Raw genomic sequence first — 19,625 nt, 5'->3', positions numbered from 1 at the left:
CTGATCCTGAGTTACATCCTGTATTATACTCCAGAGCTGCACTCGCTATTCTGCTGGTGCAGTCACTGTGTACATACATTACATTACTGATCCTGAGTTACATTCTGTATTATACTCCAGAGCTGCACTCACTATTCTGCTGGTGCAGTCACTGTGTACATACATTACATTACTGATCCTGAGTTACATCCAGTATTATACTCCAGAGCTGCACTCACTATTCTGCTGGTGCAGTCACTGTGTACATACATTACATTACTGATCCTGAGTTACATCCTGTATTATACTCCAGAGCTGCACTCACTATTCTGCTCGTGCAGTCACTGTGTACATACATTACATTACTGATCCTGAGTTACATCCTGTATTATACTCCAGAGCTGCACTCACTATTCTGCTGGTGCAGTCACTGTGTACATACATTACATTACTGATCCTGAGTTACATCCTGTATTATACTCCAGAGCTGCACTCACTATTCTGCTGGTGCAGTCACTGTGTACATACATTACATTACTGATCCTGAGTTACACTGACAAATACATTAAGTTTATTCCATTTCCGAGCACTTATTAGACAGGCGGCCATCAGTCAGGATCTGGTACAGGAGTTGATATCCAGCTGCCGGGGGAAGGGCAGAAGTCTGGAGAATAAGGGGCAGCGCTGGAAATATTGAGGCATTGCAGAAATTTGATGTATTTGTCAATAAAATGTAACAATTTTGGAATGTTTAGAATGGTCCATCAGTAACCAGAGAAACATCCGACTAAAAGAGTGAAAAACACTGAAGTCACAAAATATGAAAACCAACATTAGTGTCAGTCTGAAAACTTTTGGCCAGCAGTGTAGAGAAGGTGTCTCCTGTCAGTGGCCGGTGTGTGACCTCCTGCCCCTGGTTTGGTGACTGGAGAAGGCTCTTCTGTGCAGACATCCCTGGGTCACGTTCTCTGCAGGATCGGGGGGTGTCACATTCAGAAGCAGCTTCTGTTCTGCATTAGCAGCTCGGAGGACCAGGGACAGGACCATATATGATACTATGTGATGGTCCTGGTGACGCAGGACCCGGCTGCAGGAAATACTCCACATGTACAGTAGCCACAGATGGAGCAGAACTCGGATAATTGCAGCTGTAATTGAATCACCACATTCCACTTAATGAAAGGAAGTTACTAAAAAAAAAAAAAAGAGCTGCATTAACTCCCAAACTGCTGGGTCCAGTCACTGGGAAGGGTTAAAATATGTGCCCTATTTATTAGATCTTTGTATTTCTAAGATCACAGATTGCAATATTTTTTTTCTATTGAGGTCAGTTAGAAAGAAAATGTCATGCAGGTACAACTGGCAGGAGATAAAAAAGAAAAAAAATAACAAAACAGCACAAATGGAAAATGGGAATGAAAACTTTTCACCAAATCCCTCTGCTCTGCCAGCAGACGCCACTAGAGGGTGCTGAGACACCTCATGCTTTATCATTGGAATTCAGTGTATAGCCAGTTGGCAGAGAGCTCCCTCTTGTGGTGACTTCAGGTAGACAGAATGTTATTAGGCAATTTTGTGTATTTGCTGGGGATTTGGAGCTCTGTATAACAAAAAAAAAGTTAAAGATGTATTAAAAAAATAAACTGGTGCAAAATTGTTCTTAGTTCACATTCTATTAGGGAGAATCCTCGGTTACATGTAGTATACGGCAGAGCTGTACTTACTATTGCATAGTCATAGATGTTGAATTCAGCAGAGAAGTAAAGAAGATGCAGGAATGAGCTGCGGACAACCAGAGGAAGGCTGCAGCCGAGGGTCAGGTGAACGTTCAGGTTCAGGTGAGCATTTTTTTTCACCCCTTGCGCGACTTTCTACAAATCAGCAAAATTTCCTCCAGAATTTGACTCAAACTGATTCAATCACCATTACTAAATCTGTATAACTAACGGAATTGTGACATTTTAAATTCCCAGGGGACAAATCTCTAATCCCAGTAAACTAGAAACGGTCACATCCTTAATATTTCCCAACAAAACTTTTTTAATGTACTATCCCTTTAAGAGGCCTTTGAGGTGAAGTGCGATGAAATAACACAAGGTCATTGTTGCGTTTCCTCCGCTCACACTAGGTGGGGTCTTTGTTCCTTTTCCGCTTACTAATAACAATCTGTTAAAGTAATGGCCAATGTTATTCTCCCTGCGTCACCCACGTCTCCGCAGTCCAATCCCCCCTATAGCAAATAAAGAGACAGTAACATCTATTACTAATGACACAAAATACTTCTTATCGGGATGTGATTGATTAAATCATCAACTGAAAAGTATAAATTCTCTCTGCAAATGGACAATAAAGCGAAGAGATTACATCCAAAGAGGAGAATTCTCCAGTGTAACGGGCTCCAGAGCTGAAATCATTCCCTGCTGGTTCAGGTTCTGCACACTGCTGGCTCTTATTATTAGAATTTGGAAAGTGTTATTTTTATATCCAACACTCATTTGATGTAAGAAAAATGTACAACCCCTTCAAAATAAGAACTCACATGTCTGTTCACAGGCTTGCTGAATTGTAGAATAGCGAGTGCAGCTCTGGAGTAAAATACAGGATGTAACTCAGGATCAGTAATGTAATGTATGTACACAGTGACTGCACCAGCAGAATAGTGAGTGCAGCTCTGGAGTATAATACAGGATGTAACTCAGGATCAGTAATGTATGTACACAGTGACTGCACCAGCAGAATAGTGAGTTCAGCTCTGGAGTATAATACAGGATGTAACTCAGGATCAGTGATGTAATGTATGTACACAGTGACTCCACCAGCAGAATAGTGAGTGCAGCTCTGGAGTATAACACAGGATGTAACTCAGGATCAGTGATGTAATGTATGTACACAGTGAGTGCACCAGCAGAATAGTGAGTGCAGCTCTGGGGTATAATACAGGATGTAACTCAGGATCAGTAATGTAATGTATGTACACAGTGACTGCACCAGCAGAATAGTGAGTGCAGCTCTGGAGTATAATACAGGATGTAACTCAGGATCAGTAATGTAATGTATGTACACAGTGACTGCACCAGCAGAATAGTGAGTGCAGCTGTGGAGTATAATACAGGATGTAACTCAGGATCAGTAATGTAATGTATGTACATAGTGACTCCACCAGCAGAATAGTGAGTGCAGCTCTGGAGTATAATACAGGATGTAACTCAGGATCAGTAATGTAATGTATGTACACAGTGACTGCATCAGCAGAATAGTGAGTGCAGCTCTGGAGTATAATACAGGATGTAACTCAGGATCAGTAATGTAATGTATGTACACAGTGACTCCACCAGCAGAATAGTGAGTGCAGCTCTGGAGTATAATACAGGATGTAACTCAGGATCAGTAATGTAATGTATGTACACAGTGACTGCATCAGCAGAATAGTGAGTGCAGCTCTGGAGTATAATACAGGATGTAACTCAGGATCAGTAATGTAATGTATGTACACAGTGACTCCACCAGCAGAATAGTGAGTGCAGCTCTGGAGTATAATACAGGATGTAACTCAGGATCAGTAATGTATGTACACAGTGACTGCACCAGCAGAATAGTGAGTTCAGCTCTGGAGTATAATACAGGATGTAACTCAGGATCAGTAATGTAATGTATGTACACAGTGACTGCACCAGCAGAATAGTGAGTGCAGCTCTGGAGTATAATACAGGATGTAACTCAGGATCAGTAATGTAATGTATGTACACAGTGACTCCACCAGCAGAATAGTGAGTGCAGCTCTGGAGTATAACACAGGATGTAACTCAGGATCAGTGATGTAATGTATGTACACAGTGAGTGCACCAGCAGAATAGTGAGTGCAGCTCTGGGGTATAATACAGGATGTAACTCAGGATCAGTAATGTAATGTATGTACACAGTGACTGCACCAGCAGAATAGTGAGTGCAGCTCTGGAGTATAATACAGGATGTAACTCAGGATCAGTAATGTAATGTATGTACACAGTGACTGCACCAGCAGAATAGTGAGTGCAGCTGTGGAGTATAATACAGGATGTAACTCAGGATCAGTAATGTAATGTATGTACATAGTGACTCCACCAGCAGAATAGTGAGTGCAGCTCTGGAGTATAATACAGGATGTAACTCAGGATCAGTAATGTAATGTATGTACACAGTGACTGCATCAGCAGAATAGTGAGTGCAGCTCTGGAGTATAATACAGGATGTAACTCAGGATCAGTAATGTAATGTATGTACACAGTGACTCCACCAGCAGAATAGTGAGTGCAGCTCTGGAGTATAATACAGGATGTAACTCAGGATCAGTAATGTAATGTATGTACACAGTGACTGCATCAGCAGAATAGTGAGTGCAGCTCTGGAGTATAATACAGGATGTAACTCAGGATCAGTAATGTAATGTATGTACACAGTGACTCCACCAGCAGAATAGTGAGTGCAGCTCTGGAGTATAATACAGGATGTAACTCAGGATCAGTAATGTAATGTATGTACACAGTGACTGCATCAGCAGAATAGTGAGTGCAGCTCTGGAGTATAATACAGGATGTAACTCAGGATCAGTAATGTAATGTATGTACACAGTGACTCCACCAGCAGAATAGTGAGTGCAGCTCTGGAGTATAATACAGGATGTAACTCAGGATCAGTAATGTAATGTATGTACACAGTGACTCCACCAGCAGAATAGTGAGTGCAGCTCTGGAGTATAATACAGGATGTAACTCAGGATCAGTAATGTAATGTATGTACACAGTGACTGCATCAGCAGAATAGAGAGTGCAGCTCTGGAGTATAATACAGGATGTAACTCAGGATCAGTAATGTAATGTATGTACACAGTGACTCCACCAGCAGAATAGTGAGTGCAGCTCTGGAGTATAATACAGGATGTAACTCAGGATCAGTAATGTAATGTATGTACACAGTGACTGCATCAGCAGAATAGTGAGTGCAGCTCTGGAGTATAATACAGGATGTAACTCAGGATCAGTAATGTAATGTATGTACACAGTGACTGCAGCAGCAGAATAGTGAGTGCAGCTCTGGAGTATAATACAGGATGTAACTCAGGATCAGTACAGGATCAGTAATGTAATGTATGTACACAGTGACTGCACCAGCAGAATAGTGAGTGCAGCTCTGTAGTATAATACAGGAGGTAACTCAGGATCAGTACAGGATCAGTAATGTAATGTATGTACACAGTGATTGCACCAGCAGAATAGTGAGTGCAGCTCTGGAGTATAATACAGGATGTAACTCAGGATCAGTAATATAATGTGTGTACACAGTGTCTGCACCAGCAGAATAGTGAGTGCAGCTCTGGAGTATAATACAGGATGTAACTCAGGATCAGTACAGGATAAGTAATGTAATGTATGTACACAGTGACTGCACCAGCAGAATAGTGAGTGCAGCTCTGGAGTATAATACAGAAGTTAACTCTGGACTAGTAAGAGCCCCAGAGTATTCTGAATTGTTTATTTTTGGAATTGTAGCTGATAGATTTACATTCTCTTTTATCTCCTTTACATCATCTGCAGTAATTAAGGAGTTAATAGAAGAGGTCACGTTCTGACCAGTGATGGACAATTGTCGTTATCACGATTGTCGGATTCTCTGTGTTGTGCGTTCACTTTCCGATCTTTCTCTGGGGAGAAAATGTCCATTTGGGTTGTGACAATACGGACTTCCTCCCGTCCCTGATGGGTCTCACAATGCAGAAACGTCCCAAAAAGGGAGAAGAAGCCTGGAAGGAGAAAGTGGCAGCGGTATCTACTGATTGTTTTCAAATCACTGGCGGCCATTGCTGCATCCATCATGATTAAGGCTAGAGGTGAATTTATCTGCGTGGGATAATTAGTGATGATGAAATCAGGGCATTACTGCCCTTACTGGTGTATGAGGCCCAGTGAATAGAAGTAAAAAGGGGGATCCTTTGGAGTCGCAAATCTTAGCACAGGTAGCCTTCCTGAAGCTCCTCGGCCGTCAAAACTCTCCGCCTCTTTTGTGACATGCTGGCGTGTACACGATGATGTCATCACGTACGCGCCGGCATGTACGCGCGCCACTCGCCAGGATATCAGTCCAGAAGTGGAGCTGCAGGGGATCGTATGAGAGGTAAGTATGAAAAACTTATTTTTTTTTAAATCAAATGAATAAATTGGGCTTGGGAGGGGGGAGCAAATGATGATGAATTGAAGATGTGGGACAGGGGACCGTGAATAATGATGAATTGAGGTGAGGGAGCACAAGTAATGATGAATTGAGGACGGGGCACAGCAAATGATTAATTGAGTGTGGGGGAAGAGCAAATGATGATGAATTGAGGGGGGGGGCAGTTGATAATGAATAGAGGGTAGGGGTGGGAGAGAGAGAGGACATGACATAATGTACTGGGGCGGAGGAGGGTACCCTTTTGTTTGTCAGTGTATGTGGTTTTATTTGGTCTGCTCACAATGTGGAGGTATTTGTTCCTTGCATGTGGTATTAGTCAGTCACTATGTGGTGGTAATATGTGATCTTGTCTTGGTGTGGTGGTATTTGTTCCTTTTATGTGGTATTATTCGGTCACTATGTGATGGTAATATGTGATTTGGTCATGGTGTGGTGGTATTTGTTCCTTGTATGTGGTATTATTCGGTCACTATGTGATGGTAATATGTGATTTGGTCATGCTGTGACAGTATTTGTTCCTTGTATGTGGTATTATTCGGTCACTATGTGATGGTATTATGTGATTTGGTCATGGTATGGAAGTATTTGTTCCTTGTATGTGGTATTATTTGGTCACTATGTGATGGTAATATGTGATTTGGTCATGGTGTGGTGGTATTTGTTCCTTGTATGTGGTATTATTCGGTCACTATGTGGTGGTAATATGTGATTTGGTCATGGTGTAGTGGCATTTGTTCCTTTTATGTGGTATTATTCAGTCACTATGTGGTGGTAATATGTGGTCTGGTCATGGTGTAGTGGTATTTGTTCCTTTTATGTGGTATTATTTGGTCACTATGTGTTGGTAATATGTGATTTGGTCATGGTGTGGCGGTATTTGTTCCTTGTATGTGGTATTATTCGGTCACTATGTGATGGTAATATGTGATTCAGTCATGGTGTGGCGGTATTTGTTCCTTGTATGTGGTATTATTCGGTCACTATGTGATGGTAATATGTGATTCAGTCATGGTGTGGCAGTATTTGTTCCTTGTATTTGGTATTATTTGGTCACTATGTGATGGTAATATGTGATTTGGTCATGGTGTGACAGTATTTGTTCCTTGTATGTGGTATTATTTGGTCACCATGTGATGGTAATATGTGATTTGGTCATGGCGTGGTGGTATTTGTTCCTTGTATGTGGTATTATTCGGCCACTATGTGGTGGTAATATGTGGTCTGGTCATGGTGTGGCAGTATTTGTTCCTTGTATTTAGTATTATTTGGTCACTATGTGATGGTAATATGTGATTTGGTCATGGTGTGACAGTATTTGTTCCTTGTATGTGGTATTATTTGGTCACCATGTGATGGTAATATGTGATTTGGTCATGGTGTGGTGGTATTTGTTCCTTGTATGTGGTATTATTCGGTCACTATGTGGTGGTAATATGTGGTCCGGCCATGATATAACGGTATTTGTTCCTTGTATGTGGTATTATTCGGTCACTATGTGGTGGTAATATGTGGTCTGGTCATGGTGTGACAGTATTTGTCTCTTGTATGTGATATTATTGGTCACTTTAAGACATGTGACATATTCCCTTAAAGAAAAATAAAAATATACTTTTAGAATATTTTTTAATATTATAACAAATTTTTAATAGGTTAGAGTAGAGTAGGGTCCGGCCAGAAAAGTCTCCTTGTCGTGGTGGCGGCTTATAAAATCTTTTGGCCAAAAACAAAAGCTGCCGGCTATGTATGTGATGTGGTGTTCAATGGGAACTGTTCATGTGTGATTGGTGAGAACGGGGTGCAGAATGGAGTTTTTCTAAGAGTGGGCGGTGAGAGTGTGGAAGGTTTGAGGGGTGGAGGCTGAGCCTGGGCGGAGTCTGAAGGGGGCCCCAAAATTTTGCCAGTATGGGGGCCCTGAAATTCCTGGTAGCAGCCCTGGATGAAATCTAGTATAAAAAACTGTTAGAAAGCAGAGATTTATAAATGGTGTAATCTGTCAGTGAATGGAAACCTTCTCGTTTACATCCAGAAAACTCATCCTCCCATGATGCTTCACACAGCGGATATCAGTGTAGACAATGATCTAAAACCGAAATGTCTCTGCTCGCCTCAGTTCACACAGCCAGTACAGTACTTATAGAGAATTATTCCCAGTGTAACAGAGATAGCGGGGAGCACGACAGTGTCCAGAACACCCTGTAATGGTCACCATCCATTGGCATAGATGAATCTTCCCCTCTGTGTCAGCCAGCGCTGTAGCAGGGGTTGCCCGCGCCCGGGGCAGGTACCCCGTCAAATGTTAGCAGTCCCCGAGTTCACACCACTGACGTATTTGAGGAAGGGGTGATGGATTTATAACTTGCCCTTTGACCCCATAAACTATAAAGTTATATATTGTTACATATTTTTACATTTTTTTAAAAAAAAAAAAATGTATACTATCCCTAACCCTAGAGGTACGCCTAACTCCATCCCTAACCCTATACTTGGGCCTAACCTATTTAGAGTTAGAAAAAGTGTAAAAACTAATGAAGACATTATTGAATCTTGTGCAGATTCTTGGATTCTGTCTTCATTCATTAGCTGCTCTGCTTCTGACATCTGTTTTCTGTCTATGCAGAGTGCAGCAGCCAATGACAAACCCATCTTGATTTCTGCACTGTGCATAGGCAGCACCACTCATTGTGCCACTCCAAGCAGTGGAATTTCTGGGGCTGGATTCCAGGGGTGGAGGTGTAATTTTGCACCGCCATAGACTTTGCCAGACTCAGGCATTTGTTTTTCTGCGCCCCCCCCCCCCCCCCCACCTCCTTCACAGCTTAGGATTTGCGTTAGCGCCTCTCTACCGACTGTCATTTTTCAAGACACAATTTTCCATTGGTTCCAGTTTGTAAGTATAAAATAGAAGAATTGAGTCAGATTTGTCAGATAATTGAATTTAATAAATGACAAAACTGGGATCTGTTATTACAATACTACAACGTTATATTAGATGCTAGCTCCAGCAGAACGGGGGTTAAAGCGTGAGCGCAGTCAGACGAGCAGGGCCATACAGGGCGATGTGCGGGGAGCAGGCGGCGGCGGCTCCTTCCAGGCCTTGTTTGGAAGTGCACAAGTCGGATCTGTAAACAGCACATTCCCCGGATTGCCAGGTTTTCCCCTTTCCCTCTCACGTTCCCTAATCTCTTCAGTCATTATGGAGATTTACAGACCTCCCGTCCCCAGCGCTCCCCCCCTCTCCATCACCCCAGAAACTAGGATCTGAACCACAGAGAAAACACAAAGCTTCTGGGTCAAAATACTAAAATCTGGAACTCTCAGTGCCGGCTAAATAATGTAGTGGAGGAGACTATGGGGCCACTAAGGGCCTGGTTGTGGCTACTACTTCTGTGTCCTCCCTAGCCTTCATCTACACTGAAGTTAATTCGGAGGAGAAGTTGGCTACTTCCTCCTTCGCTGATCTCATCACAGGTGAAGATTCTGGCCTGATACATCCCTGATCGACTCATGGTCACAATAATCCGGCACAGTAACAGGGGAGGGAGACTAACTGACTGACAGGAAGAACTAACAGAGGGAAGCAGGAGAAGTGTTAAAAAAAAATCAGCCCCTGGAGAGCTTATATGGCCGATAACAGCTGATTACACATCACATAAAGGGATAAGGAAAAGATATGGGGGATATCCTTGTAGATTGTGAGCCCTCGCAGACAGGGTCCTCGCTCCTCCTGTACCAGTCGCTGTCGCATTGTGTTCAAGATTATTGTAATTGTTCTTGTACGTATATCCCCTTTTTGACATGTAAAGTGCCATGGAATAAATGGCGCTATAATAATAAATAATAATAATAATATCCTGGACCTGAGGCCGTCTGCGGTGACATGAGCCCAACACTTTCCCTTCTACTGTGATTACACCAAATCTTTCCTCCCACGGCACACAAGGGTTTTTAGAAGAAAACAGCTGATTTAAAAGAGATTTAGCAAAACTTCAGGAAATGCAATGAATTTTATTTATTTATTTTATTTATAGGAAATCATACTGTCATCTCTTTTTCTCTCCTCAATCAGCAGGGGGCGCTGTTTGTAAGTGACCTTATTTTGTGCATTCTTATGGCCAACTCCCAGATAATCTTTTCTCCTCCGCAGGCTCTATCTCTACTTTTCAGTCATCTCTGAGCTAGTGGGTGTAGACGAGCAGCTGTGATGTCTCCCATACACAGCACACACAGACACGAGGGATTAATGGTCTACTGTCTCTTTGTTCACAAGCAACAGCATGGAGGACGTTGTATAGCAATACTGAGCAGTGTAGATGTGAATCCAGCATTAGGGTGATATAAAACACTTACTAGTAAGCAACATCATAGATAACACTATACATCATTACTAAGCAGTGTAAATGTGAATCTATTTCTGGGGTGAGGTAAAAGCTTTAGAGCAGCTGAATGGAGGGCATTATGCCGCTATACTGAGCAGTATCGCTGTGAATTGAGCTATGGGGTGAGATAAAACACTTAATTGCAAGCAGCATCAGCAATACTGAGTAGTGTAGCTGTGAATCCAGCGCTGAAAAAAACCCAGTAGAAAGCAGCAGCATGGAGGACATTATACAGCAATATTGATCAGTGTAGCTATGAACACAGCATTATAGTGAGATTAAATAATTAATAGAAAGCAGCAGCAAGATGGACATTGCACAGCAGTAGTGAGCAGTGCAGCTGTGAATCCAGCACCAGAGTGAGATAAAAGACATACTAAAGAGCAGCAGCAGTACCGATCTATCTGTGCCTCCCTCTGTCACTTTGCTCATAAGTGGACTCACTTGAACTACTGACTTCTGCCAAGTGCATTCCCACAGCACTGAGCATATGGATCTGTGTAGCTGCCTCCTGAGCTCCCACAATGCACTGCTCTCTTAAAGCTTCCCAAATTCTGGATTTAGCTTTTGACATGAATTGAGAAGAAAATAAGTACAAGATAAGTGAAGCAGACGACTTGTGAACAGATTCTACCTGTGGAATGTTGTACAACTATCAGATAAAAAAATTCTAAGAACCTGTGATGTGATGTAACGCATGGGATTAATTCTACTGGTGATAATCAATCATTTTACTACAACTGCTACAATTGTTTCTGTGCCCCGAAGCTTTCACAGGAGAAACACTGACATCTAGTGGAGGAAACCAAAACTGCAGCACAAGAAAACCTGACATGGCCTCCGATGATTTAGTTTCTTTTAGGTGAAAGTTTAGTGTCTACTTTTAGGGCAAAGGCTGAAGGTTCTACCCGGGTTATACAGTAGCAGATAAAATTTTGGACACAACTGTTGATACAATGGTTTTCCTTGTACTTATTGCAATGTGCACAGTGCAGATTAAGACTAAAAGCAGCAAAACCACAAAGTACACATATGGAAATAAATGGAACACATGTGAAACAAACCAGAATATGTATTACATCTCAGATTCCTCATGTACCCCCCTTTTATTCGGATGACAGCGCTACAACCCCTTATCATTCTCTCCGCAGCTTCATCAGATGGTCACCTGGAATGGCTTCTGATGGAAAGGTCGCCTCGTCAAGAGCTCATGTGTGGAATCACCGGCCTCCAGAAAGTGTTGATGACAATTAGATGTGCCTTGCAGGGTCAGCGGTGGTCCACAGCTCCATACAGCGCTGAGCCTATCCCACAACTGTTCTAAGCCAGAATATGGCAAGAACCACTCAGCCAAATAAAGAGAAACGACAGCCATCATCACTGTAAGACATGGAGGTCGGTCGGTTCAGAGAATTGCTAAAACCTTGAAGGTATCCTCAAGAGCAGTAATAAAAACCATCAATCACTATGATGAAACTAGCTCTCATGAGGACCTAGGAAAGGAAGACCAAAGATTGCCTCTGCTGCAGAGGATAAGTTCATCAGTTGCCAGCCTTAGAAACCACTGACAGCACCTCAGATAACAGCCACGACAAACGATACACAGACATCAAGTAGCAGACACATCTCAACATCAGCGAGAAGCTGCTTGAGGTCATTCTAGGTGACGACCAGATGCAGCCAAGGAGGAGTAAAGCCATTATCAGAGTAATGAGGGGGTGGGGGACGGGGGAATCTGAGGTCTAGTACATATTTTGGGTTTATTTTCTCCTTGCATCCATATCTGAGGCTTTGTGGTTTTGCTGCCTTCGGTCGGAAACTACACATTCCAATAAGATCAGAGAAAACCATTACACGATCAGATGTGTCCAAACTTTTGACTGGCGCTGTACATCTCCAGCTGATCGTTGACTTTTATAGAGAACACAGCACTCCCCAGATCTAGAACAGGGGAAGAGCGAAGAAGTAAATAATCAGCTGCCATTAAAGGGATCTGTCGCCAGGATTTTGCCACCAAATCTGAGAGCAGCATGATCTAGGGGCAGAGACCCTGATTCCAGAGATGTGTCACTTACTGGGCTGCTTGCTGCAGTTTTGATAAATCACTGATTTATCAGCTGCATCATTAGAGGACTAGTAAACCTGCTGCCAGGTAGTCATCCATATTCACAAGCTCTGTACAACCCAGGCCACACTACGTTCCGTGAGCACAGTTCATAGGCAGAAAGCTGCCAATCAATGGAGTGGGTGGGGTTACACAGAGCTCAGCATTCAGCTATATCTGCAACAGAGAAAACTGGGATGTTATCAAAACTACAGCAAGCGGCCCAGTAAGTGAAACATCTCTGGAATCTCTACATCATGCCGCTGTTAGATGGGGAAGCAAAAACCTGGAGACAGGGGCCAAAGATTTACTTTCCATAGTAGTAAGAGAAGCTCTGGAGGGGAAAAGCACAAGACCCATCAGTGTGAATACACCCGATAGCTGTGCACTCACCTATATTCATAATGTCATGGCTGTACCCCGAGTATCAGTGTCATTATCCTGTACCCCGAATGTCAGTGTCATTATCCTGTACCCCGAGTGTCAGTGTCATTATCCTGTACCCCGAGTGTCATTATCCTGTACCCCGAGTGTCATTATCCTGTACCCCGAGTATCAGTGTCATTATCCTGTACCCCGAGTGTCAGTGTCATTATCCTGTACCCCGAGTGTCATTATCCTGTACCCCGAGTGTCATTATCCTGTACCCCGAGTATCAGTGTCATTATCCTGTACCCCGAATGTCAGTGTCATTATCCTGTACTCCGAGTGTCAGTGTCATTATCCTGTACCCCGAGTGTCAGTGTCATTGTCCTGTACCCCGAGTGTCAGCGTCATTATCCTGTACCCCGAGTGTCATTATCCTGTACACCCAGTGTCATTATCCTGTACCCCTAGTGTCAGTATCCTGTACACCCAGTGTCATTATCCTGTACCCCTAGTGTCATTGTCCTGTTCCCCCAGTGTCAGTGTCATTGTCCTGCTCCCCCAGTGTCAGTGTCATTGTCCTGCTCCCCCAGTGTCAGTGTCATGATCTTGTACCCCCAGTGTTGGTGTCGGGGGTCCGTCCTGGTAGGAGGGGACTGTGGTCGGGGAGTTGTTCCGGCATCACTATTACACACCTAAACTTTGCCTGACAGAGGAGACACTCGGCCATTAGGTCTTTACCGGCTGCTGCTCCCTATCGGATTGTGATACGAGACTTCCTGAGCTTTACGACAAACAGCGATTATTATTTCTGAGCGAGTGTCACCTCCACTACACTACCCCGTCCTGGTGATAAGCAGCAGCGGTCACCGGGCACCACCCTCAGTGTACGGAGCCAGGACTGAGCCTCCTTGTTCTCACCCATCAATGTGCACCTGTGTGTCCGGCACCAGGAGCCGCCGTGTATACGGCTCATTATCTACAGGGTGCAGATTTCCTGTAGAGTTTACCACTATAATATGATCTGCTGGACACAGGGCACAACTGGAGAACATAGGACGGGGGAGGGGAGACGACAAGACATCACTGGATACAGTGTATCCGAGTGTGAAACATAAATGTATCCGCACTAAAGCAATCCTAATCTGCGGAAAGAACGAGCGGAGGGAGGACTAAATGAGACAGAACAATCACAGGGAAGGAGAGGACGAACAGAGGACGAACAGAAGACGAACAGAAGATGAACAGAAGACGAACAGAGGACGAACAGAGGACGAACAGAGGATGGACACAAGACGAACAGAAGACAAACAGAAGACGAACAGAAGACGAACAGAAGACGAACAGAAGACGAACAGAGGACGAACAGAGGACGAACAGAGGACGAACAGAGGACGAACAGAGGACGAACAGAGGACGAACAGAGGACGAACAGAGGACGGACACAAGACGAACAGAAGACAAACAGAAGACGAACAGAAGACGAACAGAAGACGAACAGAAGACGAACAGAAGACGAACAGAAGACGAACAGAGGACGAACAGAGGACGAACAGAGGACGAACAGAGGACGAACAGAGGACGAACAGAGGATGGACACAAGGCGAACAGAAGACAAACAGAAGACGAACAGAAGATGAACAGAAGATGAACAGAAGACGAACAGAAGACGAACAGAAGACGAACAGAAGACGAACAGAAGACGAACAGAAGACGAACAGAGGACGAACAGAAGACGAACAGAGGATGAACAAAGGACAGGAATATTTGGGGAGTTACTCAGGGTCCAAACTGACCGACAACTCGGTTCTGCATGTTTCTGATCCACATTGGGGCCGATTCATTTAACAGTTAGATATAATTTTAGTGTAAAACTGTAAGAAATGAAGATAAACTTCTGCGCTAATCATAATTCAGCCAAAATATCGTGACTTTTAGTGCTTTTTGGAAAGTGGGTGGAAGTTCAGGAGAAGGTGCAGAGTCAAACGCGTCCAACAAATTTATCAATTTTGTGCCACAAAAGTGACATAAATTACACAAATGTTCTCCAGTAGATTCCTGGTGGCAAGAAAGAAGCGGCTCATTCACTAAGATGTGTGCGCCGCTTTACTAATGTGGTGTGCACCGCTGTATGAATGTGGTGTGTGCGCCGCTGTACGAATGTGGTGTGTGCGCCGATGTACGAATGTGGTGTGTGCGCCGCTGTACGAATGTGGTGTGTGAGCCGCTGTATGAATGTGGTGTGCACCGCTGTATGAATGTGGTGTGTGCGCCGCTGTATGAATGTGGTGTGTGCGCCGCTGTATGAATGTGGTGTGTGCGCCGCTGTACGAATGTGGTGTGTGCGCCGCTGTACAAATGTGGTGTGTGCGCCGCTGTACAAATGTGGTGTGTGCGCCGCTGTACAAATGTGGTGTGTGCGCCGCTGTACAAATGTGGTGTGTGCGCCGCTGTACGAATGTGGTGTGTGAGCCGCTGTATGAATGTGGTGTGTGCGCCGCTGTACGAATGTGGTGTGTGCGCCGCTGTACGAATGTGGTGTGTGCGCCGCTGTACGAATGTGGTGTGTGCGCCGCTGTACGAATGTGGTGTGTGAGCCGCTGTACGAATGTGGTGTGTGAGCCGCTGTACGAATGTGGTGTGTGAGCCGCTGTACGAATGTGGTGTGTGCGCCGCTGTACGAATGTGGTGTGTGAGCCGCTGTACGAATGTGGTGTGTGAGCCGCTGTACGAATGTGGTGTGTGAGCCGCTGTACGAATGTGGTGTGTGAGCCGCTGTACGAATCTGGTGTGTGCACCGCTTTATGAATGTGGTGTGTGTGCTGCTGTATGAATGTGGTGTGTGTGCTGCTGTATGAATGTGGTGTGTGCTGCTGTATGAATGTGGTGTGTGCTGCTGTATGTATGTGGTGTGCACTGCTGTATGAATGTGGTGTGTGTGTTTCTGTATGAATGTGGTGTGTGCTGCTGTATGAATGTGGTGTGTGCTGCTGTATGAATGTGGTGTGCGCTGCTGTATGAATGTGGTGTGCGCTGCTGTATGAATGTGGTGTGTGTGCTGCTGTATGAATGTGGTGTGTGCTGCTGTATGAATGTGGTGTGCGCTGCTGTATGAATGTGGTGTGCGCTGCTGTATGAATGTGGTGTGTGTGCTGCTGTATGAATGTGGTGTGTGAGCTGCTGTATGAATGTGGTGTGTGCTGCTGTATGAATGTGGTGTGTGCTGCTGTATGAATGTGGTGTGTGCGCCGGTGTATGAATGTGGTGTGTGCTGCTGTATGAATGTGGTGCGCGCTGGTGTATGAATGTGGTGTGTGCTGCTGTATGAATGTGGTGCGCGCCGGTGTATGAATGTGGTGTGTGCGCCCCGGTGTATGAATGTGGTGTGTGCTGCTGTATGAATGTGGTGTGCGCTGCTGTATGAATGTGGTGTGTGCTGCTGTATGAATGTGGTGTGCGCCGGTGTATGAATGTGGTGTGTGCTGCTGTATGAATGTGGTGTGCGCTGCTGTATGAATGTGATGTGCACTGCTGTATGAATGTGGTGTGTGCGCCGGTGTATGAATGTGGTGTGTGCTGCTGTATGAATGTGGTGTGCGCTGCTGTATGAATGTGGTGTGCGCCGGTGTATGAATGTGGTGTGTGCGACGGTGTATGAATGTGGTGTGTGCTGCTGTATGAATGTGGTGTGTGCGCCGATGTATGAATGTGGTGTGTGCTGCTGTATGAATGTGGTGCGCGCCGGTGTATGAATGTGGTGTGTGTTGCTGTATGAATGTGGTGTGTGCTGCTGTATGAATGTGGTGTGCGCTGCTGTATGAATGTTGTGTGCGCTGCTGTATGAATGTGGTGTGCGCCGGTGTATGAATGTGGTGTGTGCGACGGTGTATGAATGTGGTGTGTGCTGCTGTATGAATGTGGTGTGTGCGCCGGTGTATGAATGTGGTGTGTGCTGCTGTATGAATGTGGTGTGTGTTGCTGTATGAATGTGGTGTGCGCCGGTGTATGAATGTGGTGTGTGCGCCCCGGTGTATGAATGTGGTGTGTGCTGCTGTATGAATGTGGTGTGCGCCGGTGTATGAATGTGGTGTGTGCTGCTGTATGAATGTGGTGTGCGCCGGTGTATGAATGTGGGTCCTATGTGCAAATGTAACATCACCTAGAATAAAGTTTTGAGTTGAAAACTGTTTGATTTCAGTGTAATAACCTGCTAATGCTTATAATTTCACAAATGACCATTTTTTTGTTCTTTATTAAAATGAAAAGGTTGAAAACTCTGCTGTGCATAATAATTTGGAACATGCATTGTGTGTGCAGTTTGAGTTTTTTATTTTTTTTTAAATATCCTGTTATCATAGGCAGTTTGTACAAAAACCTTTCAATTGTCTCTAATAGTTATTTGACTGGAAAATTACAATGACTGCAATTCATATAGGTAATTTGGGAAAATCTGAGAAAAAAATATTATTTGCATAATAATTTGGAACACAGTGTACATACGGTCTGTATACGGTCTATATACGGTCCATATACCGTCTGTATACGGTCTATACGCGGTCTATACACGGTCTGTATTCGTTCTATATACGGTTTGTATACGGTCTATATACGGTCTGTATACGGTCTATACACGGTCTGTATAAGTTCTATATACGGTTTGTATACGGTCTGTATACGGTCAGTATACGTTCTATATACAGTCTGTATACGGTCTATATGCAGTCTATACACGGTCTGTATACGTTCTATATACGGTCTGTATACGGTCTATATATGGTCTGTATAAGGTCTATATACGGTCTGTATACGGTCTGTATAAGGTCTGTATACGATCTGTATACGGTCTATATACGGTCTGTATACTGTCTATATACAGTCTGTATACGGTCTATACGCAGTCTATACACGGTCTGTATACGTTCTATATACGGTCTGTATACGGTCTATATATGGTCTGTATAAGGTCTATATACGGTCTATATACGGTCTATATACGGTCTGTATACGGTCTGTATAAGGTCTATATACGGTCTATATAAGGTCTATATACGGTCTGTATACGATCTGTGTACGGTCTGTATACGGTCTATATATGGTCTGTAAACGGTCTATATAAGGTCTGTATACGGTCTGTATACGGTCTATATACAGTCTATAAACTCCAGAAAGGGTTTTCCAGTCTGGATACAATTGTAACAATCCCTCAGCTGTGAGAAGTATTCGGTCTGTACAGGTTTTTGAATATTTGTAGAATGGAGCTGGAAAAAGAATTGAAAGTGGAAAACTTTTTATTACAATATAATCACATTTACTTTACATAGGAATGAAGAAAATCCCTTTAAAGCCGGGAAATTGGGAATTTTCTTTGCTCCATCACAGGCCTACGGTATGAAGACCTAGCAGCGTTGCTATGAGGTGTCATGTAGCAGAGCTCGCTCAGCGTTCACTACATGATTTCTGGGGCCGCACAGGATAAGACAAACATGTCTGCTTCCTGGAGTAAAGAGCGCCACCCGTGTGCAATGGTCGTGTCTGGGACTGCAGCAGTACGGCACGTAAGCTGAGGACAGGTGTGACGCTCCTTATCAAAGTGGTTTTTCTAATCCTGGAAAACTTGTTTAAAGTTTTTAGTAAACGACAAAAGTTTTCACTCACCTCGACAAGAGCTGCCCTCCCGGGTGATGGCCTGCTTACACACACTGCAGGCTTTCACCTTCTTGAAGTTCTTTATCTTGAATGTGTGACAGTTCTGCCCCTCCAGATCTTCAGGCTGCAAGAAGACCACCACATCCCGTCAAAACAGGTTTTACATATAGTGAAAGGTAAAATATCAGCAACATCCAATGTATGAGGGATCCGGCACCTGCACGCTGATCAGCAGCACATCACTATACACGGTTCACACTCCAGTCACATCCAGAGCTGCATTCACAATTCTGCAGAGCACTGCTACTGTATGACGACAGAGAAACTTCCACACCTTAGTCCAGCAGTGACCCGTCCTCTAATGCATGCTGGGAGATGTAGTTCCTTATTCTTTCCAATTTCTGGTGTGTGCACTACATCTACTACAATGCAGCACAGCAGTGGGTGCAGGATGCTGACATTTTTATTGCTAGTTCTGGCAGTAATATTGTATCCCACTAACAGATGACGAGGCAATGAAATACATTATGTTTACATTAAAAGGCAACTATTGGTTGCTCCCAGGGTGGAAAATATATGTATTCAGTACTTTCATATGTGCACACTTATGCAATATCAACTCATTAAAACCAGCTTCAACTAAAGGTGCATTATTTTCTATACAAGGCTGCATAAAAGTATAAGAAAGCACTGCATATGCTGTTCTCAGAATGGCCAGCAGAGGGCAGCAAACTCCTCCCTATAGAACTGTGCTAAAGGCCAAACACAAGTTCATGATAATAATAATAATAATAATAATAATAATAATAAAAATTAATAAATTCATAATGAAAATAATATTAATAACAATACTATTGTCACTAAAAAAAAGACGGGGGCTACTGAGTGACTTTCAAAAAGGACAACACCTGTAAGGAGTTTGTATGCTCTCCCCGTGTTTGCTTGGGTTT

At 43.8% G+C, this 19,625-nt stretch overlaps 1 protein-coding gene across 12 annotated transcripts in view; it reads right to left on the bottom strand.

Moving 5' to 3' along the window:
- Positions 1-19,625, bottom strand: part of TNS1 (tensin 1) — a 608,032-nt gene that overhangs the window by 399,428 nt on the left and 188,979 nt on the right. For all 12 annotated transcript variants that reach the window (XM_073647437.1, XM_073647438.1, XM_073647442.1 and 9 more), the window contains exon 2: positions 18,685-18,799. In XM_073647437.1, coding sequence (XP_073503538.1) covers positions 18,685-18,799 — 115 coding nt within the window. The remainder of the gene's footprint in view (positions 1-18,684; positions 18,800-19,625) is intronic.

The sequence above is a fragment of the Phyllobates terribilis genome, unplaced genomic scaffold, assembly GCF_046119375.1.
Source record: "Phyllobates terribilis strain yellow unplaced genomic scaffold, ASM4611937v1 Scaffold_9__5_contigs__length_417890890, whole genome shotgun sequence".
Classification (NCBI taxonomy): domain Eukaryota; kingdom Metazoa; phylum Chordata; class Amphibia; order Anura; family Dendrobatidae; genus Phyllobates; species Phyllobates terribilis.
The sequence above is the reverse complement of the archived record's forward strand: the minus strand, read 5'-3'. Positions and strand labels throughout refer to the sequence as shown.